Here is a 23,845-nt window from a genome sequence, read left to right on the forward strand (position 1 = left end):
CGTTGCGATTATTGTTGTTACGAGATGCGAACAGACAAAAAAAGTAAAGAAATGTGTATATATCCGCACAACTCTGATTTCGAAAATTCGGCTGGTCGCCGCACGCGGCCGTCTTTCAGGTTGACACACATAAACTATACGTGTCATTGACCTTGAGACACATCCGATAATTTCGGCATATGTAAGCGCGCTATCTAGTGGACCCCTTCACTTTTTTTTTTTCCATGTTGCGCTGCTTTATTTTCCGCGATAGAATTGAAGATTTCGCGCTCGTGCGTGCCCCACTGCATGAGGAAGCTGCAAATAAATCGAGGCATTAGTTCGGGCTGTCAGACTGCCCGCGTAAATGATGTTTATATGCAACTGTGCAAAGAAAAATGGTGCTTCCAAAGTAAACATGCATCCAGTCATGCACGACGATTGTTGCGAATGCCTGATGAAAATAGCATTCCTCATAGATGTGACAAACTGCATGCAAGGCATGTACCACTATACTGCCTTCGTGGACTTGCGTCATACCTCGTGATGCATGGCATTAAAAGCACTTCAGCCGATCAGTATGACAAGATGTGCTTACGAATGTGCTTATTGCTGAGGGCTTTGTTGTCACGTATGACACTTACGCAGCCATGTTCCTGCAAGAACATTGTGCACACAGCTTATGAAAAGACTACAGGGCTGTTGACATCAGCAGCCGAAATTTTTTTAAATGGAAGGGGGCGGCGCCTCCTTGAAATGGTGATTTTCACTCGCTATGCCTGGCGAAAAATAATTTCAGGGGGGGGGGGGGGGCATGGGCCTGGTGTGCCACTCCCTGGCTATGCCCGTCTGCAGCTACCCAAAAAGATGTAGTATTCACATTTATGAAGATCGAATCAAACATAACCGACTAATGCAGAGCTTGTCACCACTTTCCAATATTTTCTTCATGTCTGGTTATTTATATAACTTTCATTATCTATCAGAATGACAGTTTATATCTCTTTCATTGAGGCAGGCAATTAAGAAGCAGCTGTTTTGTGTTTCAAACATTTATACAGAGAAATAATGAGACTTTAGTTTGTCTAGTATGTGTCTAGCTTTCCAGGAATCTTCATTCTGATACTATGTAAAGAGGCAATAATAATAAAAAAAAAGGCAACAGGACTGAATGGCACATGTGCATTTATTCTAGCCTTTCTTTTTATGTTTAGCATTATTATTCTTTGAATCAGTGTTTATGGGCAGGAAGTGTTGCAGGAATAGTTGAAGATGTCAATCATTGCTTGGGTTTTACATGCCTAAAACCCAAGCAATGATTGACATCTTCAACTATTTCTGCAACACTTCCTGGCCATTTTTCTCATGCCTATGCAATATCAATTTAATAAGATGCTTAAATTTGAAGCAGGCAATGAAGTACTTAGAATTAATAGCAAGAAAACTTTTTGACCACTAGGCGTAAAACAGCAGCTACTAAAGCACTATGGGAAATATACTATTGTCTTGGTAAATTTCTGGTTGGCTTTGCAACATTCATTGTGACCACTTAGTTATGCTGTCACATAGTAGGGACTATATCTTAGTCTTTCATGGTTTCTCCTATTGTTCATAATGAATAATGAATCGTCATTCTGTTTAATAGGACTCATTTGTATTATTGAAATCTTATAATTGTGATGTTGATCTGAAGACTGGCATCCCTTTTGATCTGAAGACTGGCATCTTTACTTTTTTTTTCTCCCTGGTATGTAGTTGATTTTTGAGAAGGATCAAGGTGACACTTAGGTGTGCAAAGATGTGGTATTTGCCGTTATGTAAAATGCAGAGGTGTATGGATGTGATGTTTTAAAGTTGGCCATTTTTTCCATTCATTGATTATTGCTTATAACTGTATTTCATTTATTTTTTGCAATGGATAGAAAATAGATGGTTTCAGAAAGAAAGGGTGCCAAGAGTCGTGTGCTGTATACGCAAGGTGTATGTATAAGTACGGGTTGAGGAAAACTTGGGCAGCTTTGTGCATTAATCTAAACCTATCCTGCTTTTGTTTGCTCCGTTTCTGCACTTCCTGGACATTTATTTTGAAAGGCTATGCTAGTGCATTGCAGTCATGGCATGCAAATAAAGGTTATTTGTATGCTGTGCATATAAGTAATTCAAGTTAGGAGTGAATGGTGTGTGTCCATAAGGGCCATATTTAAATGCATAGCATAATTTGGTAAGTTGGTCCAGAAAAATTTCTCTGTCGGTTTCTTTATGACAAGAAACAAAATGTGGACTTATCTCGGAGATAGCGCAACTCTGGGTCAGCCAGTTTCTCACTTTAACAGAGCACAGGCCAGTTGTAGAGTGAAATACTATGCCATTCCATGTGTACGGCTCACTTTCCTAATGAATTCATACTTTAAAATTATTTTCTGTGCTTGGCCACAACTGGCAGGTGTAATAATTGCATGTTGTACTTTAGTACCTGTACACCCATACTGAGTACTCTGGAACTTAGCACATGGAGCCACTGCAGCGACCCAGTGGTTGCGGTGGTCAGCTGCTCACCCAAAAGACATGGGTTCAGTCATGGCTGCTCCAGTCGCATTTCAATGTAGGCGAAATGTTAGAGGCCTGTGTACTGTGTTATGCGAGTGCACATTAAGAGAAACCAGGTCATTACAATGTTCCTGAGCCCTCCATCATGGCGTTTGATAGCTTGAGTCACTGATTTGGGATATTAAACCCTAATAAACCAACCAACACGTACAGTAGTCAATACAAGGAAGAAGCACAAGAGAAAAGGAATAGATGACCCACATGAGGGAAATATGTAAAACAAGACTGTTAGTGTGTGTGCATGTGCACTCACATTTGTTTGCATGTCCACTGCCACTTGAACAAAACACTATGAATATCATGGATGATATTCATAGTATGAATATCACCACTATGAATTTCATGGATGATATTCCCTCTGAGGGGCTCCCTTTAAAGGGCCACTCAACAGGCTCACTTTTTTTTACACCCCCCAAATAAGCTGGAAATTCATAGACTGCAGCGATCACGTTTTCTGAATATTACAGCGCTTCACACTGTGCAGAGCCTCCAAAAACAATGCCCGCGCATCTTTCTTACGCCTGACCAATCTTCTTCTACACGCAATGGCGTCAACTCTGTGATTGGCGATGTGACACAGCACGCAGCTCGTCGATTGGTCTAAAGCAGGTCTCAACAAACAGTAATGGAGTCAATGTCAGTTCCTGTTCCCACCCACAGCTACAAAACTGCCCCTTTTTCTTGCCACTGCAGTTCTGACCTCGCAGTTGTCACGCGTATACATTCTTGCGCGCACGTGCTTCACCCTCTACATGAGCAACATGGGAAAAAACCGTTGCTTCGTGGGCGGAGTCGCGACAACGGGCTTACCTTTCCCTCCCTGCGAGGAAGAAGAGTGGAGAGGCAGCGGGAAAATTTGAGACCAGCTGAAAGCGATTCTCTTACCCCCGTAACTTCCTTAATATAGCATATATTTGCAACCTTCTTCCAGCAGCTCATGTTCATGAAGTAAAAGTGCACATATTTTTTTATAACAATTTTTTTACCTTGGGGCTGTTTACTGGCCCTTTAATATTTGCTCTATTTATTACAGTGCAGACGATAGTTATAATATCTGAGAAAATGGGTAATTTCTATATTTATTGCTGCAAACATCTTGAAGAAGCACTAAAAGCACATATTGAGTTGGTGTGGATCATTGAAATAGCTATTTAAAAACCTTATAGTGCTTGTTTTGTGCCATGAAAAGAAATTGGGTTGTAGTGGTTTGTATATCGGTGGCACAGTTCAGACCTCTAGCCTGCAAGAAAGGGTGTGTAATGTAGCATTTGTCGTGCTTTCTCTGTACTGCACGACAGCCAGTGCTAAAGTGCAACGGGGCACATCCTGGCGAAAATGAAACTTGCGTAGTTCTCAAGGCCAGTGCCAAGAAGTTTTTTCTTTCTTTCAGTAATCAAACTGAAACAAAGTTGCATTTTATTCTATTTTGTAATTCACTGCTGTATAATTTTCAATCGTGAATTCTTTGACTAAATGTTAGTAATACTGATAATGTTCTACATCATCGTGCTCTTGTTACAGAATGTCCCAGTTGTAGCTGAAATCGTGACCCACACATACTCTTTTTTCTCGGTTACTGAAGTGCTTCTCAGCATACTACTAATGTTTGAGGTTCTTAAGCATTATCTTTCACTGTGACATCCTTTAGTGTCCTTTAGTGTCCCTTCTTAGGTTATTGCCATACCAATAGGATGGTTGCATCACAGCGGCTGTTCTGTACCTATTTGGTAATACAGCATATAGTAATAAACTCTTTTAGGGCAGCTTTCATGAAGAAGTAAATTCAGTTAATTCCTCTGTAAAAGAAGCTATGTTTGTTACTCATTGCAGGTTCATGGTGAAAGGCTGTATGTGTTTTTTGCTCTAGTATTCGCATTAGATGCAGAGGCATCATATTTGCTACCAGTATATATAGTACTGTTTGAAATTGATGTAACATTACACAAAGGATATATCCTACTTAGGAATCCTCTCCAACTTTTTTTTTTGCAATTTCACTTCAAAGTATTCAAAAAATATTTTGTTTGATTCAAACTCTTACTTCAGTAGTTAAATTCACGTTGCACCTAAAATTTTGCTATCCGGACAGCTCTAATAAATAGTTACATTCCCCTAGTGCATTGAGAACTTGGACCTCCATGTATATCAAAAGTAAACATCAAAAGCTGTATACTGAAAAGGAGAAAAGAAGTGTTGATGGAAGGGCTTGTTTTCTTTGTTAGACACAATAATAATTTGTCTGTTAGTTCTCATTAATATTAGAAAAAAGTTCTATATAAATGTAAGAAGTTGTATAGTATCGACATTTCATGTTCAAAAGCTTAAGGGGAAAAGGCTTTTTTATCTTTTTGTTGTGATTGTATAATATTTTTTTTAATAATTTTGTTTTATTATTTCAGGTGTGGCTGGTATGTGTGCTAAGACAACAGTAGCACCACTGGATAGAATCAAGATACTTCTTCAAGGTCACCAGTGCCACTACAAGCATTATGGTATACTTGATTTTGCTTGTTAAAATAACTTCACTTGTTGTACCTAAAGAATCTCTTACTGTCTGCTTGCTAACACTTTCTAAATCAACTGCAGGTGTATTCTCAGGCCTCAAAGGCATAGTGCAGAAAGAGCAGTTTCTTGGCCTGTACAAAGGCAATGGAGCACAGATGGTCCGTATCTTCCCCTATGCTGCTGTACAATTTCTTTCATTCGAAGCATACAAACGAGTAAGTTTTTCTCTCTATTGTTAATATGCTAATTAGTGTGTCAGCTGTATTCTGAGTACTGTAATATTTCTAGTGATAGAAAATACTTCTTAGTGGTGTTTTAGTCTTTTGTGCTCATTTCACTAGTGACACCCACCCAGCTATTTATTATGATGTTCAGAATCTGAAAACTGTTTGCCTGCATCAATACAGAGCTCACAGAAGTATCTTTGTGAGGATGGTTTACTTAAGGTACTCTAGCTTGCTCATAGAAGTACCTAGAGCTTCACAAGAGTATTCTTGCAGGGCAGACTTGGTGAAAGGAAGAAGCGTATGCAAAAGAAACAAATGAACAATCTAAAATATATACATAATTGAATCATATATCAAGGTAATAATTCAAGCGTAAAAAATGTCATGGTGATAACAGGTTCTTGTAGGCATGCCTACATTTCATAAAAATTAAAGGGCTTACTGTAGATTGGTATATAAAAATGATTGAAAGTGTGACATATTTTATACAGAACCATTAACAGTGTGGCAATCTATCCACTGTGCATAATTATGCAGGAAAAATGAACTGTTGAAAATGTCGGTACAACAGCCTATTTCAAGAACTCCAAACATGGAGTCACAATGCATGTAGGTCAAGTAGGGCTGGAAAAAATATAAAGTTTCTGTTTATTTCTTCTTTATCATAATTCATGTGACATAGTGCAACATGTTGGAGACGAAGAAAGACACATACCCAGGTCTGTGTACGTGTCCTCCTCTGTCGTGTTGCACTGTGGCAAATGAACTGTGAATCTTAACAATTTAGCCTGGCATGTGCCTTGTCCCCTCTTAATTTCATAAAGCTACTTCTTTTAAAGACGTTTCTTTTCTTATTGTTAGAGGTTTGCAGCCTTTGAGGTCAATGGTCGGGCCTCTTCTGAGAAAGGGATGAGACTGCAGCTGTTTGTTGTCGGGCACTGTGGTGGTCCGTACTAAGCTGAAGTATTCCCATTCAGAAAGATGAAAATTTCTTATTTCAGGAATTTTCCCCTGTAAACGTTGACGAAATTCGTAGCATATTTCCCTGCACAACAGTACAGATTTCCACCGCCATCCAGCACACGCATATGATTACACGTGCCTGACGTACTGGCGTCTTTTGAAATCATGACTAGCCCCTTCACTGCCACACAACAAAAGCACAATTTTTAAAATTCATATACTGTTAGTAAATTGCACATTTTGGGTTTCAAGTTTAATATCAATAGTGAACTAGAAATCGCTCCCCGTAAACATCGGAAAAAAATCGTAAGGGCTATGCTTGCGGGGTGAATGCGCCAGAACTGATTGCAGTAGATGAAGGCGTACTGCGACAGCAAATTATCAGTCATCATAGGAGAATTTAACCATTCCTGAAATTTTCTGCAATGTCATATTCCCCTTTTCCATTTGGCTCAAAACAACAGGCGAAAATTTCCCATTAAAGGAAAAATTTTCTGCACGGAACATCACTGGTCGGGCACTGCTTGAAAAAGTTTTTTTTGCGATTGGCTTAGGTGGGTGTTTTCCCATTGCATTATGTGTCATCGCTAAATCAGTGTTTCTTGATTTCTTTAGTTTTGTAGTTTCAAATTGGAGTGAATGAAAGGTCAATAAAAGTTTCAAATTTAATAGGGTTTTTATCTGTTTTAAAATAGAGCTATCTATTAGAAGTTTTAGAGGAGAATCTAAGTTTTCTAGCTATTTAGTTAAAGTGCCTTTATTGTTTTTTATAAAACAGTTGCCTATTCCAAATAGTTCTTCTTTCACACAAAAGCCATAATTTTATCATAAATCACGGTATGTGGTTGTTGCCTCTTTATAAGCTTTTCCTTATTTTTATGCCTTTATGGTGATGCCTTAAAATCATTTTCAGGTTATACGAAACACCTTTGAAAATACTTCGCATGCAAGCAAGTTTGTGGCAGGTTCGTGTGCAGGTACGTACAGTACTAATGCATCACTAAGCATGATAGCAGGTTTTTTGATTGTGTGATTTATTTTACTTGCACCAGCTGAAATTTTGTAGATGTCAACATAGAAAAGAATGTGTTGACCTCTTACTGGAAATGAACTGAGCAAGTTGGTTGAACAAGCAACTACAGGCTCATGCATGTCTGCAGCATGGTTCCACATGATTGCATTATGATGTTTGCCATCTGGTGTTTTTTCAGTAATGCATATAGTAGTACAAAGCAAGTGTTGCTCGAGAATGTTATGGCATAGTGCCAGGAGGTATGCTCAGTAAGCCATCAGTATCTACAAACCCCTGCTACCTATAGAGATCGAAAAGCAGGGTGATTAGCAAGGTTGCACCTGGTTTCTTATGCTAAGTAGGCAGGAGGGGATGAAAAAGAACACAAAACATTTGATACATCAACACACATTGCACACTTCATCACAAATATTCAGTTCTTACTCATGCTTAGTATACAATGGCAACTAAAAATGTGGAGACCGTACCTATGTGGCTTGATTCCTCTTGCAGTCAAAAGTGTTTCTCTTAATAGCAGTAACACAACAAACAGCTCAGGAACTACCTATTTTATAAGCTTGCAGAAGCTGCTCAGATGTATGCTTGTGTCTGAATCTTTGGTTCAAAAACTTCCCAATGGCATGCACAGGTGTCACTGCTGCAGTGACTACTTATCCACTGGACATGGTCAGAGCAAGACTGGCGTTTCAAGTCAATGGCCACCACATCTACAATGGAATTTTTCATGTTGTAACCTCAATTGTCAAGACGGTATGTTATTTTAATTCATTTATTGGGAATTTGATAATTTTGTTTGCTTTTGAACCATTTACCTTTCACAGATTTTTCTGACATTATCTTATAAATTATCGACATTAATATCATGAACGAACTACATATAGTATGACTTTTTCTTGTACAGCATCACCACTGATCGAATGACATTCGTTACACTGAATGACATTTGAACCTAATGAAATTAACACCTCCAGTATGATGGAGGTATTAACGAATCATTGCCTTAAATTATTTAAGCTTGTGGTTTTCTCTGATGTAAATTGATCAAATATTGTTGGAATGTTAATTGCCTTGGGAACGTGATTAATTAAATGACTCAAAGTAGCTTCAGTGGTTTTAAGTGCTACGTGGCTAGTACTAGTGTGTGTGTGTGTGTGCGTGTGCGCACGCGTGTGTGCGCGTATGGGTGCGTGCGTGAGAGAGAGAGAGAGACAAGCTAGACCTTTTGCTTATGTTTCATTGATTTTGACATGATAGAACATGTATTCCAACCATTCATTCTGGTGGTTATATACTAATGATTTAAATGATATTGATGTATGTAATGTGAAGCAAACACCTTGTTGCACACAAATGGGCATTCGACATTCTAATGTTAGGGATAAGTCTTGTACTCCTTCCAATTGACTGCGCAACACATTTCTAGTGTGCTTTTTCATGTGGCTATCAATGTAACTCTGCAGAATCACATGAAATATATTTTTATTATAATACATTAGCTGCTGCCCTTTCGCACTTCAAAAGGTCGATATAAAAGTAGCAAAGAAAAGATGGTTCAATTCTGGTTGGAGACTTTCAAATGCTTGCACTTTATAAATGACTAGAGTTTGTGCTGTCAGTTTACATTCTCATAGGAATAAAAAAAATTAAGACAATGGTTGCACGCATACAAGTGTTAATTTCAATTATGCTTCCTTACCAGGCATTACTAGCTCCGCCACAGTGGTCTAGTCGCTAAGGCAATTAACATTCCAACAATATTTGATCAATTTACATCAAAGAAAACCACAAGCTGAAATAATTTATGGCAATGTTTCGTTAATACTTCCATCATACTGGAGGTGTTAATTTCATTGTTAATTTCATTCATCTGCTGACCCGCAGGTCATGGGATCGAATCCCGGCTGTGGCGGCTGCATTTTCGATGGTGGCAAAAATGCTGTAGGCTCGTGTGCTCAGATTCGGGTGCGCGTTAAAGAACCCCAGGTGGTCGAAATTTCCCGAGCCCTCCACTACGGCATCTCTCATAATCATATGGTGGTTTTGGGAAGTTAAACCCCACATATCAATCATTACCATGCATTACTGTAATGTTTCTGGTGTATGGTGGCCTGCAACCCTGTACATTTACTGCTAGCTGCCTGTGACGGTTTTCACTGCTTAACGCTAGTGTCATCTGGAGTCTGTTGCAAATGTTTGAAAGTCGCTTGCTAGAGTATGTGAGATTGGTAAATTGGAGTTATAGTTGACAGCGTTCATGTGCAGTAGGGTCAAAGCCACATCTTACTGTAGGCAAGTCTTGGCAAGCAAAGCAGGGGCTTGTGTACTGCTAGATTATGAACATTTGCCCTTACATTTTTTACAACAGGCTGCACGTTATGTAATTTTTGGTATCAATAATAAAAACATTCAGAAGGGTGCCTGTACAGAATAGGCTTCAGTTGATAGTGTTCATGAGCTGCAGGAAATCTGTTTCAGCCCAAAGTAAACTTTTGCTGTGTTACTTTATTTATAACAGACACAACATTTAATAATCAAGAAGTTAACCTAAACTGACCTTCTAGTTTTTATGAGGTGTTGGCCACAGATGAACAGTCATTACGAGTGTTAAGTCAGAAAGCATCGGAAAGTAACATATTTTTAACAACGCTCACTTGGAGAGTCGAGCAACGTCCTTGTGTAATGTATAAATCGTATGTTACGGATGACTTACTTACTGAACACTTAGTTCATGTTTACAAATGCTGCAGGAAGGTGGCATCAAAGCACTGTACAAGGGTCTTTCTCCAACAGTTCTTGGCATGGTGCCTTATGCAGGTATGTACTCTGTTAATGTCATTTTGTGGTATTGAAGGAAGAGGAGCTTATTTTGTGCAGAGTATCTTCATCTAAGGCTGCATGGATATCCTTTAATACACTAGAACCTCCTTGTCAAGTTCACTATATTTTCTATACTCTTACGCTGTGAGCCACTGGTCCCATCAGTAATTTTTGTAGGCCATGTGTGTCGATGCCAATTTCTCAAGATTTTGCTTCTGGTTGTTTTATTCAAAAACTTCAACTCTACCTGTACTATAAAAACTCTCCACTGCTTTGGGGTCATCAGTTGGTACTGGCTATGTTAGCTACTGTATACTGCTACTAAGTATGATGCATCATGTCCATTATTAGCTACAAAACACAAGTGCTTTGCCATGCATATCATGCTGTATCCTATATAGAATGTAGTAATACCAAGGATATGCATTGACAATACCTGCAAGTCTGCTGAAGAGGTGCAGATGGTGCTGTTGCATGAATAATGAGGTTCTATAAAGTTTCACATTTGCCACTGCGGTTACAATTAATGTTGGCTAACACTCTCAAGATTTTGTTTTCAGAAATACCCAAGAAAATGGTCAGGGAAATGGTCACCATAGTAGCTCAGTTGGCAGAGCACTGCATGTGTAATGCTGAAGTAGTAGGTGTAGTCGCTGCCAGTGGCAAGTTGTTTCATTCGAAACTTTCACGACCTATAAGTGGCGCGACTGTACATCCAACATGGCGGTCATTGAGATGATCGCCCTCAAAGAGACTGTACCGAAAAGTACACTTTTGATGAAGAGTGCAATTCTTCGCGCTTCAGTATCCCTTCGATTTGTGTTTTTGAGAAAGTAGGGTGCGCTGACATAGCATATTAAGTAAATAAATGCCTGGTAGCACATCAAGCAGATAAATATGCACAAAATTATAAATAAGCCTCTTCACATTACTGGCTGTGCGTAATCGCGGACAACGCCTGAAGTCATGTTGAAAAAGTATAACAGTAGCTTTTGTATAAATTTCTCAGTAATGTCGGAAACGTTTTGTCAACGTGCTTTATCTTAGTTTTGCTTGCATTGCATTCTACGCAAAGCTTGTTCAGCTCATCTAAAAGCATGAAGTAGAATAAGCAGATGAAAAAAAATCTTGTTTTTCAATACCGAAGTGCAAATGCCAACAGAGTCTGTCTTAATACTGGCAATATAATTTTAGGGTGCTTTCTTGATTAAAGTAACAATAGAATATCCAGAGGATGAATTTGGTAAGCAGCGAACGAAAGCAGTGGTAATACTTGAGCACTTTTCACGTTTAAGAGGTGACGTTTCCGTTACTTTTCCATGTTTCGGTGTTTGAGAAGTACAAAAGATAGCAGGGCAGAAACGACAAAAAAAAAAAAAAAATGCCGTCAGCAAGTAAGACCGAACACAAGTTGCTGCAGACGTGAAGGTCATAAAGGCACTTCGCAAACACTTCAGATGTGTAATGATGCGAGGAACGTTTTGAATTCAATTCTTTTGTTTCTATTCTGAAGGTGGAACGCATTCTTAATTTAGTTCTGGTACTGTTTGCAGAGCGACCGAGTCGAGCAGACTGAACTAAGTGCAAAACCTGGAAGCTGCTGTACTCGTACACAAAATGGGTGCTGCATACATTCACGGGCTTTGGTTATTTGCCTGCGAAATTTAACCCTCTTAACCACTCATGGCTTTTTGGGGCGCTGATTTGAACGGGAGCCTAATTACTTTTTCTCGCGGTGTATATAGGCTTTGAGCATCGAGGCTCAGAAAAGAAATCGGTCGGCCTTTCCTTTTTCTTCCTGCTTTCCCTTTAAACTGATTTATTTGGACTGATTTATCAGCACAAAAAAGACGGGACATTTAGAAGTACACACACACACACACAGTGCTGTGTGTGTGTATTTCTAAATGTCCCGTCTTTGCGCTGATAAATCAGTCTAAATAATCATGAACCAACTTGCCAAAGCAACAGTTTTAGTGAAGTTTATTTCCCTTTAACTTGAGAAACTCAAAGGGTTACGGTAATATCGAGGCCGTTCACAATGTTTCAAAATGACCACAAAAAACGGGAATTCAAGCATATACATCTGCTATTTGAAGCAGGTCCAACACTTCAATCATCTCAACGGAGCTGCCGGCCGCCGCCGCTCAGCAGTGCCACAGTACCTAGAAGGTGCGAATTGCACTAAAAGGCATATGTTCCAGATGCATTGTTGCCATCGTCGCCATCATAAGGTTTTGTACATCTCAGGCCAATAATACCGCCCTGCGCATTGACTATTCTGTGTGTGCAAGTGAAAGCAGCTGATGATCACAGCTCACAATGACAAGAAACAGGCTGGTTGTCTTGGGGTGTCCCATAACTCTGCACTTTGATTAGCCAGGCATGGTGGCACACTTAATCTTGAGAGATCATCAGACTAATTGTACCTTTGTAGTACGTGCTACGTTTTCACCACTGATCTTGCATTCAAGCTATATGCTGCACGAAGGTCACTTTGCTTGCTCAAGTGGCCATGCTTTCTTATGCCAGCATTTCGAGTTATGCCAGGTCGAAGGCAGAAGAGCTAGCTGCTAGCCTTAGTTCATATAACATTCCAATTCGTTGATATCGCATTTACGTCTTCACCCTTCTGGCAAAACTGACATTTTCTCCTCCTTCAATTCAATTAGTTTTTTTTTATCTAATAAATACTGTAGTTGTATTGAAAACTACAAATAACATCTGCTGTGCTTTCCTTGGCCTTGTTATATGCTGGCTTCATGTGGTTTTATAACAAAAAAATAACTCTAAATGCAGTCCCCGCGAGCTTCATTTCATATGATTAAAGGCAGTGACCACTTAAAAAAAAAGTGCCTAAATGGACAGACAACTGCTGAAAACATGAATCGAGATAATCCCACCAATGGGAAGATTGTCTATTGTATTGTCTAAAAAGCACCCAGTTTTTTCATTAAAAATGCAGATTATATTTTTTTTCTTCAGTGGCGCTTCTTGCGGCAAGAAAGTGAAGATGTACTTGATGAAGGGCAGGGCACGTAGCACATAACCAGGATAAGCGCTGGTCATTAAGGGTAACTGACTGGATTCAAAGAGAAGGCAAACAAGTAAGGGGATAGAGAAAGTTAGGTGGGCCAATGCAATTAAAAAGTTTGCAGGTACTGTAACGTGGCAGCAGAAAGCACAAGACTGGGTTGATTAGCAGGACATGGGAGAGGCCTTTGTACTGCAGTGGACATAGTCAGGCTGCCACTGATGATGGTGTCCCTGTCATAATTTGCACTGTTTTGAAAATGAATTTGACACACCGAATAAATATGTGCACGCTTGTGGGGGCAAAACGGAAACTGAAGACGCTGAAATGAGCTTGTGCCAGATCACAATATTTGTTCGTACTACCCGACACAACAAACGGCCTAAAAAGGCCTGATGACACTTCAAGTAATCATCGAATGGCTTCATTAAAAGAGCCTATTGTCTCGTGAATCGGCTGGTGCGAAACTTTTTATAATCTGTCTGGTAAGAGCTGAGTTACAAGGATTTGCGACACACTTCAAGCGCTTTCTCCCTCCTTCCTTTTGTACTAGCGCGCAAGCATGCTGCAAGCTATGCAGGGAGAGGGATGGCAAGGGTGCAAGATGTGTCTCCATCAGCGTGCATCATGATCTTCAGCACTTTTCTTTTTGTCTTCAAAGGTGCAGCTTGCTTTCAGTGGAATTGCAAGCGTGCATGCTACATTCCAGCATCCGATAGCGGCCACAGTAACTATGCAGTTCACAATGTTCAAATCAGCCAGTGTCTGTGGACTTTGTGCTTATAGCTTCGTCATTTTGGGTACACGACATTGGCAATCATTTGTTAATTTTGGGTCATGTGCTGCGCCATAATGTTTGGCTTGCGTGTTCTCGGGAACCTCGGCTATTGACCAGCAGCGTTTTTGGACCATGCTGAAGAAGTGTTCCAGGCCCCTTTAAACAGCTCCACTGTTGAAAATCATGTGAGGGCAAAGCAATGAATGCGATTAGCTGCAAATGGAAATGTCATACAAAGAAAGGCTGACAGCTAACTCTTTCAGCATCCGATTTGGTGCAATCCAACAAAATACAGCCACTGTACCTTTGTGTAGCTATGAGAATGCAACATGTGCAAAGGTACAAGCCATCTTCTGATCACTATCAAAATAAGAGAGCACATGACCATGGCTGGCCAAGCATAGTATGGAGTTCCTGGCAAAGCAATCCAACCTTCTTGCATAGGCGATAGTTATAGCGTGAGAACAAAACGATGACACAGAGACAAGGACACGAATGACACGAGCGCTAACTTCCAACCGAGTTTATTGCGCAGAGCACGAAAATATTGCGCAGAGCACGAAAAAAACTGGCATTAGTTCGCGAGATTTTCTTGACCTGGTTTTGCTGTATCTTACGTCTACTTTCGTTCAATGGAATGATTGCATTTATCTGCAGAAAAAGGATGTTTCAATTGGTTCATGCATAGCACCTCTACTCGGTGATCTGTTGGCAAAAATGGGCAAAAAACTGCAGGACAAGTTAGAGGGCTCGCATGTCGTCAAAATATTCAGATACATGAATGATTTCTTTGTTCTTCTAAATTGTAATTCTTCTATGTTTCACTCGTTTGAGACTCAAACGATAGGTGTGTCCGAAGATTGCTTAAAGCCTCTTGTGTTGGGCACATGAAATGCCTGAGAATGACATGTTACGCTTTTTGGGTTTAAAACTGGTTTTTAGCTCACAGAACATCTGTTGGTGTTATGAACCAAGTGCGCAGAAACCTCTTCTTCCCTTTTCTTCCGCTCACAGCAAGTTAGTTAAGCGAGGCATAGCACGAACCTGTCTTGAGAATGCCTTAAATAGGTCGTGTGACCACAATATCTCTGCGAGCTTCAAAGCTCGTTTCCCGGCTTAAGGCTTCAAGTTTCCCCGAGGCATTTATCGCTACCGTTGCTGAGACTATCCTGCGGACTAATAAGGCAGAACAGAGGCAGCGACAGAATCCGAGCAACACGGATACAGAACGTGAAAGGATAGCCGTGATTCCTTACAAACATCGGATATCACACAGTCTCAAGAAAATCGGAAAACGTGTTGGAGTTCGTGTCCTGTTCTCGGCACCGTTCAAATTAATCAGCCTCGCCAAATCTACAAACCCCCTGAAAACCCGGTCATCAACGGAATGCAGATTTCAACATAGAAACAGGTATGCGGCCTGCTCCCGGGAAGTTGTCTATCCCTTTCATGCGGTGCTTGTTATGTCGGAATGACCGGAAGGTGTCTGAACGATCGACTGAGAGAACACGCTAACAATGTTAGAAACGGGAAAGATGGTTTTTTTGCTCAGCACTGCACTGAGTGCAATTGTGTTCCCTTCAAGGACACAGCGACGCTGTACAAGCACAGAGATGAGCGCACACGAGTCATTGTCGAGGCCGCGGAGATGGCACGCGAACAGGTGCCTTGTATTAGCAAGCCCTCCGTGGCTCTGTCCGAGAAGGAACTCGGGTTCCTCGAAGGTTTCGGTGCGCACAGGTAGTTATATTATCTTTACCTTTCTGTTTTGTTTTTATAGATTTTTCTTTGCCGTTTTTCTGTGTTTTTGTTTTTCTCTCACTCATGTTCTGCTCCTTGTGCCATATGGCTTTTATCACATGGTAACTGTCTCCTCTATATATTTTCGTGCTCTGCGCTATAAACTCAGTTGGAAGTTAGCGCTCGTGTCTTTCGTGTCCTTCTTGTCTCGGTGTCGTCGTTTTGTTCTCGCACTCTATCGTCATGCCATACCAACTAGCCCAAGCTGCCACACTTCTAAGTTCCTGCATAGGCTTTTGTAATGACGAAAAACAGCCAATACGTTTCCTCCCCGCTTGTCATGATCATTGGGTGCCCTCTGACATTGAACATGCAATGCACTAGGTGATGTTATCCATTCGGATTCAATATGGAACATCACAGGAATGGCAAAAACGCACCTGGAGTGCCCATATATTTGCTATCCTCGTAAAAATTCATCTGATAACACATGAGGTGGTTTCCTTTCATCACTGAGAGAGTTCTAGCTGTTTGACTTTGGTAGCCTAGGTTACCTTGCACAGAAAATGTGCTTTGCTTCTGCTAATATTCTCTGCAGGACTCTCCTTCTACGTGTTTGAGCGCTTGAAGGCCTTTTGCCTTGAAGTCTTTCCAAACACCTGTGGGCGTCCGTACCCTGGAAACACCGGTGGTATTGTTCTTGTGGTTCCTGCCAAACTCCTATGTGGCGGCTTTGCGGGTGCCATTGCACAGACTTTTTCGTAAGTATCCCTCTGAATACATTTTTCTTTTGAGCTTTCATCTTGTAATTTTTTTGTTTTACTTAGGCATAATGTTCACTGAGGAACTAGACATATGGTGCAAAAGTTTTTAAAACTGCAGTCTGTCATATAAATTACTGGTCAGTGGCTTTTCCACCAACATTTATTTGAATTATTACCCTGCTTTCACATTAATTTTTTAGATACATGGTGTCAATTACTGTCAGTATTGATGTAGAAGCTAGGAAAAATGTTTTCAGCATTTTTTTTTCTGTTGTAGAATTCTAATGAACCATTTAGATGCCTTTATAGGCTCACACTGGGCACAGTAACCAATTTTCACATTTACTAGAAATACAGCTGTATCTTGATTGTGCGTTGTTTTGATATAGCATATATAATCTTCACTACATGAGATCATATTGAGCTATGTTGTGCGAAGCTGAACACTAGCTTTAGCATTTCATCATTTAAGCACACAGACAAATTTAAATTCAGGCTGACAGTCGGCTTCTCTAGTTTGCATGCGTGTCCTCGGGCCAGATTTCCCGTGAGGTCTAACATATATGAGAGTGAGCTTGCCATGGCTCATGAAGTAAGTAGTAGTGACTTGCTAGCACTGCTCTTTCTGAAGCTGGTTACCAAAGCTGTACTTTGCTACCTCAAGAATATCATTTTAGTGGCCATACTGACCTGAAAAAGCTAGAATAATTTTGCCAGTAAAAGAGAGGATATATGCAATTAACATGACTGTGCGTGGCATAGCAGTGTATGTGGTCACCACATGTTTAACATTGCTGATGCAGATCATATTTAAACCAGGAGGTTGTGACTGGGAGGCTAAATGGTGGAATGCTCCAGTTACATGTGCTGAAATAGTGACTTGATGCTGCGTTCCCTTAACGTTGTCATAAGTAAGCAGCTCCAGTGCTGTAGCCCAGCATATTATGCTGCTAGTGGGGCAGCAGTTCCTGGAGAACCAGCAACAGTAGGTTGCACGAGAAGGCACCTAAATTCCAACAATTTAGTCGTTGAATATCTTTACGAGTGCATGGAATCTGTCACTGTGGCACTTGTCAATTAAGCCATCAACCATTGCTTTGTGGGAGCTTACTTGAAAGAGGAGCTGCAATCAGGCAGAAATCGCTTGATATGTTAACTTTAAAGGACACTAAAGGCAAATATGGTGCAGTGAAAGTTCAACGTACGACATCTAAAATTATCAACAGCAGTGCCCTACTTATCGAGAAATTAAGCTAAATGTATCAGAAAATTGTTCAGTGGCCGTTGTTGCTGCTGTGGCTCTCGCTACTATCGCTGTGCTGCTACAAGTATCGGGGAATGCGCACTGGAGACGGGCAGCGTTGGGCACGGCAACAGTTATGTGAAAAAGACCGCTTTCAGGTGGGTAATTTGAAGTGCGCTAACATGATGTGGACTGCTAAAACATCATTTTATTTCAAAATAAGCACTTTCTCTGTACAGAATTACCACTATGAGGTTTCTGGACCACTATTTCAGTAATCGTTGAATTAATATTTGTCTTTGGTGTCCCTTTAAGGCATATTAGCAAAAGAATTGTGCTGCAGTTCACGATTCAGCACCCATAGCAGCTAAGAGAAGGCACCTCGGGATACATGAAACGAGAATGTGGTTATCCTCTATATTTATGGAATTAGTTAATCTTTGTCCATATCTTTAATGTGATAGTGTTAACGAGCTTGTTTTGCAGAAATGTCGGCATGACCGTCGTTAGTTGTGAACAAATAAATGGAGAAATATACAAATAAAAAATAAAAATTTTCTGGTCTAGGTGAGAATCGAACCTAGTCTGTATGCGTTGCAAGCAGGAATTCTACCACACAGCCACATTTCTGCTTGGAAATATCATGAGAAATACTTTTTCTGCTTAGAAATGCAGAGAAAATAACTTTCATGCCTTACAAACATGCATCCTGTATGCAGGCTTCACAATACAGTATGTAATATCGCAGTTATATTACACGTGGTACAAGTGTATATTGCCATTGAGCGTCGGAACATGTGATTATTCGTACGACTTCGTTGTTTAAAGCTGACCACCCCTTACAAAACGCACACATGTTACTGTGCCTATCTTCTTAAGACCACTTAGAGGGTGCACAGCAGGTTCGAAAGCACTCCACGCGCATAATTTCTTGTAGTTGAAAGCATGCTACCTATTACAACGAATGCTGCCGTCAGCGAAAGCTTCTCTGACACAAGCCACTTTCAACTTTATCGATTACTCTAGGGCAAGTGCATGAGCGTATACTACCATAAAAATCTTCTTGTAATAACCGCCTCGTTTTGAACAAAGGATCACCATAGATCTTGAAATGCACTCAAGTACCAATATTCAACATGCACAAGCATGCACACATTGCCACCCTGGCTAATACCGTATTTACTCGCATAATCCTCGCACTTTTTTTGCCTTAAAACCGATGCAAAGTTGGGGGGTGCGAGAATTACGGGGGAAAACTTTCCACGAAAACGTACAGAGCGAAAAAGAAAACAAAGTGGCCACAAATCGGGATTCTCACACCAGCAATTAACAGCAAGCTTTAAGAAGTGTTAATTAAAACTTATCTTAACAATAAAAGCGGAGGTTCAACACAAGGCAAGATTTATTTGAGAGACAAAAAGTCACAAAGCTTGTGGGCGTTGCGGGCCTAGCGGTAGTGTTCGTCGCTCAACAGGAGCCCTCAAAAGGTAAGCGTAGGACGTCAATATTGGGCTGATAGCTATTTAACAGAATCGTCCGCAGTTTCCTTCTGAAGAAATAGTTTACCATCATTCCCAGCTTTAGGCATACGGCAGGCCCAATGCGTCTTGGTGGCTTTCAGCTGCCGTCACCACTAGCGAACACAAAACTCGTAGACAAACGGCGGCCCTGTTGCCGTTGTTTAGTGCATGATCTATCACTCGCAACTTGAAGCAGCCGTGTAGCTTCAGTATCTCCCCATAACGAGTTAAAATTACCGACACAACATACAAAACGCCGCAACGCGCACTGGCCACTTCGGCTTGGCTTAGATTGAGTTGAAAATCCGTGCAATAGTACGCTTGATGCTTAAGAGATGGCGCGATGGAACGAGCAGACGACATTATTGCGGCAGTTTTCGGGGGGTGCGATAATTACTCGAGAAAAAAAAGAAATCGTATTTTTGTTGGGCGATGTGGGGGGTGCGAGAATTACGCGAGTAAATACGGTATGTGTGTTTTACATCAGTCGGTGACCTTTTCTTTAAGCCACAGACTATAAAACCTCAAAGAAAAACCTCAGTGTTAAATGTACATAGGAAAGTGAAAGTTTATCCGTTGTGACTAGCAGGGTCATCTTCATGATTCTGAGCACCATACAGTGTGCGTTCTGAGGAACATTTTGGCCAATTGTTCACATTATTTGCACCCAGCTCGTGCTAGATTTAATTTGCCAAGTAAGAATTTTGACACCTAGAGATGCACAAAGGAATGCAGAGCATGTCTTTTCTAGCTACGTATAATGGATGCTGATTAATTGGAGACTGACCCCCAAAAAATACTTGGCTGAAATCATTGCTAGTACAAAAGATCGGGGGCAGCATCAATAGCTAACACCAAGTTTCTTTATAGCCAAGCCTTTGTCACATAAAGACACTAGTCCCCTGCCTTGAGAATAAGAATTTCGGCTTTCACACTGATTTTGTGCAAAATAAGAAGAGGATTTGCAGATTCATATACTAGTGTATAGATTTAGTAAGCATCTGTTCATTGTTCTCAATACCTTTAGAAACTCAACATTTGCATAAAGTTCTACTGCATGTGCAGTGTGGTCGCGTTGCCACCGTAGCTGCGCAAACCTGGAAGCTGTAGAGGTTTGCAGTAAAAGGAAGTGAATCTCGGTCAGATGCCATAATACCACCTCAGAGCTTATAAGATTAGGATAATTACTGTACAGTGTGTTGCCCTTCGTTATCTGTAAAACATTGGACTGTGTTCTTTGTGTATAGCTATCCTCTAGACGTGGCCCGTCGACAAATGCAGCTCAGCATGATGCACCCAGAAATGAATAAATACAGGTAAGTGAATGACAGCATTCATACGGACTAAACACTTTTTGTGTGCACATTATATCCAACTTATATACTCACTCTAGCTGCCACTTGTATAATTACCATCAGCACATGACTTACCTGTGTTCAGGCATGAAAATCCTCTACTTAAAAAAAATTAAAAGCAGTTGTCCTAGAGGCTCTGCAACACTTAAAGTAATCATTGAATGACCTTGTTGTAGGGTTTGCTTATTTGCAAATCGATTGCCACAAAAATGTTTTGAATCTGTAAAGTACGAGCAGAGTTGCAGGGATTTGTCGCATGCTTTCAGTGCTTTCTCTTTCTTCTTTTGTCTCAATAGGTGCTCTGAAAGCTACATGGTGGTGGGAGGCTATACACAGGGAGAACCTATGTCGGCATATCTCATGACCTTAAGCACTTTCTTTTCCTTTATTCTTCGAATGTGTTGGCTAATGCTTGATGTAATAATGAATGCGCTATTGAATTCCATATTGTATAATTTTAGCACTATGGAGCACGAAGTGGGTACATGGCAGCACCCCATGGTGGCTGTAGTAACTATCGCAGCACATCAATGCTCAAATTAGCCAATGATCGTGTCTCTCTGCCTATAAAATAGTCAGGTCAGTCTATCATGGAACTTGCTGAGAAACGAGTGAGCAATTTCTAGCTGTCTTTAAATCGCCTGGGCGAAAACAGTGCACAGATGGATGAGACAAGAAAAAGGTAACCTAAGACAAACACTGACCCTCAACTTGAGATTTACTAGAATATACAGATTAAACTCTTGTGATAAACACGAAGAACATGCAGAGGGAAGCTGGTGAGGGATTATAACGATGCGAATAGAAAAAATTCACGCTTGGGAAACTGCACTGGCGCGACCAACTAGCCCAACTTTGTCTCGTTTAAATCATAATTGTAAATTCTTTTAGTTTTTGACAGAAGCCATGAACATGACAATAGATAAGGAGAGACACACGCACACTTCTGGTTTATCATACTTCTTGTCTATTGTCATTTTTGCACTTTCTACCTCAAATCATGCAAAATCAATATGCCCAGTTATCCACTTTTAACATAAAATTCCTTGACGCATGCAGCACCATATTTGGCTCGCATGTTAGGCTTTCGATCGGTAGCATTGGGTCACCATGTATGAAGGGCACGCTTAAGCTACTCGAAGCAGGTTTGTTTTAAGAAGCTAACATATTTTGCTCTCAAGAAATGATAGAAAGCATGAAAAAGGAAACCAAGTGCTTGACTTAAGGGGAGACACTGGTCTGAAAAATATTTTTTTAATTTTCAGTATTTCCAGCTGCAATTTTAATACAATATGTATTTTTCACAGCTGAAAACAAATATGTAATTAGTTTTTTGCTATCACTTTTAGATTTTTAAATATTGACTGTTACATAAACTTGCATTCTGCCCAGCCTTTTGACATCTTCCTCATAAAATATTGCTACAAATTTGATATGACAGCATTCCATGAAGGCCAGGGAGTGTAACAAAACCATAATTTTATTTTTAGCTTCATTGGTACCAGAGTTATGGCCTTAACAAGTATACTCATTAGAAATCTGAAACTGTTGCTTAAGTTTGTTGCTAATTAAATCACTATTATAAATAAAAATATTACATTTTTTTTTGTTTTCTTGCACTAATCAATGTATAAGCTTTCAAATTCTTCAAGAATTATCAAAATCCAACTGCTACATCAAAAGATACTGTGGGCAATGGCTTAGGGTGTGATGAAAAATGTTGTTTTGAGAAAACGAGAAAAGTTTAGGAACATGCTGAGCACTTATATTTAACAAGAAAAGGTGTGAATCGGTGTATTAAGGGGAGATGCGGGTCGAAAAATCGCGTTTTTTGCGAAAATTTCCACTTTTGAGATATTGCTTCTAAAATCACTTTTGATCATTCAACTATCATTTCCCCAAAGGTCATAGCTGAATTCAAACGAGAAAGTGGTAAAAAGTCGATCTGCGCTAGTGAAGGTAGCTGCCGAAGTCGCGAATTCACGCATCCGACGGCTATTTTTGAAAATCCGCCACTCGGCAACACGATGACGTCCGCCATCGGGGTTTGTTCGGTGGTGTAGATCAAGGCTCCTTCTAGTGTACAGGCGTCCCCCTAGTTTCGTATTTTAGTGAGGAATTTCACAAAACAGTCGTTTCCAAGTCGGTTTGCAGCCAAGCTGCAGCCGCTTCGCGCATCTCTACCGGTCACATGGTACGCTACCGAGGCCGCCATTGGCTACATCTGATCGGCCTCGCTCGCTGAGCGCTTGCGACGATCGGCACTTGCCGTGCGTTTCTACGTTTTTCCGAGTTCACCATGGATAACTCGAAGAAGCGAGACTTCCGAGCACGAAAGTTTGCAAGCAAGAACAAGTACCAAGGGCGTCGACGTAAACCGAAGCGCAAAGCAGCGGTAGAAGAATGCGAGCCGCGGGCCACTAGGCCTAATCAAGGCAGCGGGGATACGGCGGCTTGCGGGAACTTTGACGAAATCGACGCCGCGATCAAGTTCATCAGCGCATCAGAAAAAAAGATTGAACAGTTCGAAAGCGAAAGAACGAAGAGTGTTTGTGGCTCTGTGAGCGGAGTATTTTGTGACATCGGCGCACTGACATCGATGGTAAGCCGTGCTGTTTGTCCAACATGCCACACCGCTGGACTCGTCGTTCGCGACACCGCAAGTAAACGTAAGGGCCTCTCTTCGTTCCTCGAGCTGCACTGTGATAACAGTGAGTGTCCTGAGTCAGTGGTTTCTGCCGCGCATAGTTCGCGGCGTGTTCTGCCGGAAAGACAGCCCACCGATGCCGGTGATGACTGGAGCTACCGAAGCGGCAGCTCGCGTGACAGCTTCGCTGTCAATGTGAAGGTAGTTGTGGCTGCGCGTGCAATAGGCATTGGGCATGAACAGCTGTCGCGTTTTTGCGCTATTCTTGGACTGCCAATACCTATGCATCATAAGACTTTTATTGCAATTGGCAAAAAAGTTCATGCTGCAGCTACCAAAGCTGTGCAAGAAAACCTGGCGAAAGCGCGGATGATAACTAAAGAGAAAGTGGATGGGGCTGATGTTGCTGTCATGTATGATGGCACATGGCAAAAAAGAGGGCACAAGAGCCACAATGGCATCGGCACTGCTGTGTCTGTGGACACTGGTTTGTGCCTAGATTTTGAAGTGCTATCGAATTACTGCCTTGCCTGTAGCCGGCACCAGGACTTGGGTGATGAGGAAGAAATATGGCAAGCATTCCACACACCTGTCTGCGAAAAAAATACAGAGTGCTCCTCTCATGCCATGGAG

The 23,845-nt window shown here is 40.9% G+C and overlaps 1 protein-coding gene across 2 annotated transcripts in view; it reads left to right on the top strand.

Annotated features, from left to right (window-relative positions):
- Positions 1 to 23,845, top strand: part of LOC119161566 (solute carrier family 25 member 16) — a 33,003-nt gene that overhangs the window by 597 nt on the left and 8,561 nt on the right. Inside the window, exons 2-9 of one of the 2 annotated variants that reach the window (XM_075879013.1) lie at positions 4,986 to 5,078; positions 5,173 to 5,306; positions 7,195 to 7,258; positions 7,943 to 8,064; positions 10,062 to 10,128; positions 16,282 to 16,444; positions 20,458 to 20,526; positions 20,862 to 21,930. In XM_075879013.1, the coding sequence (XP_075735128.1) occupies positions 4,986 to 5,078; positions 5,173 to 5,306; positions 7,195 to 7,258; positions 7,943 to 8,064; positions 10,062 to 10,128; positions 16,282 to 16,444; positions 20,458 to 20,526; positions 20,862 to 21,108 (959 nt within the window). In that variant the 3' untranslated portion in view covers positions 21,109 to 21,930. Of the gene's footprint in view, positions 1 to 4,985; positions 5,079 to 5,172; positions 5,307 to 7,194; positions 7,259 to 7,942; positions 8,065 to 10,061; positions 10,129 to 16,281; positions 16,445 to 20,457; positions 20,527 to 20,861; positions 21,931 to 23,845 lie in introns of those variants that run through there. The other variant, XM_037414105.2, reaches the window with a different exon arrangement.

This window comes from Rhipicephalus microplus, chromosome X (genome assembly GCF_043290135.1).
Source record: "Rhipicephalus microplus isolate Deutch F79 chromosome X, USDA_Rmic, whole genome shotgun sequence".
NCBI lineage: Eukaryota > Metazoa > Arthropoda > Arachnida > Ixodida > Ixodidae > Rhipicephalus > Rhipicephalus microplus.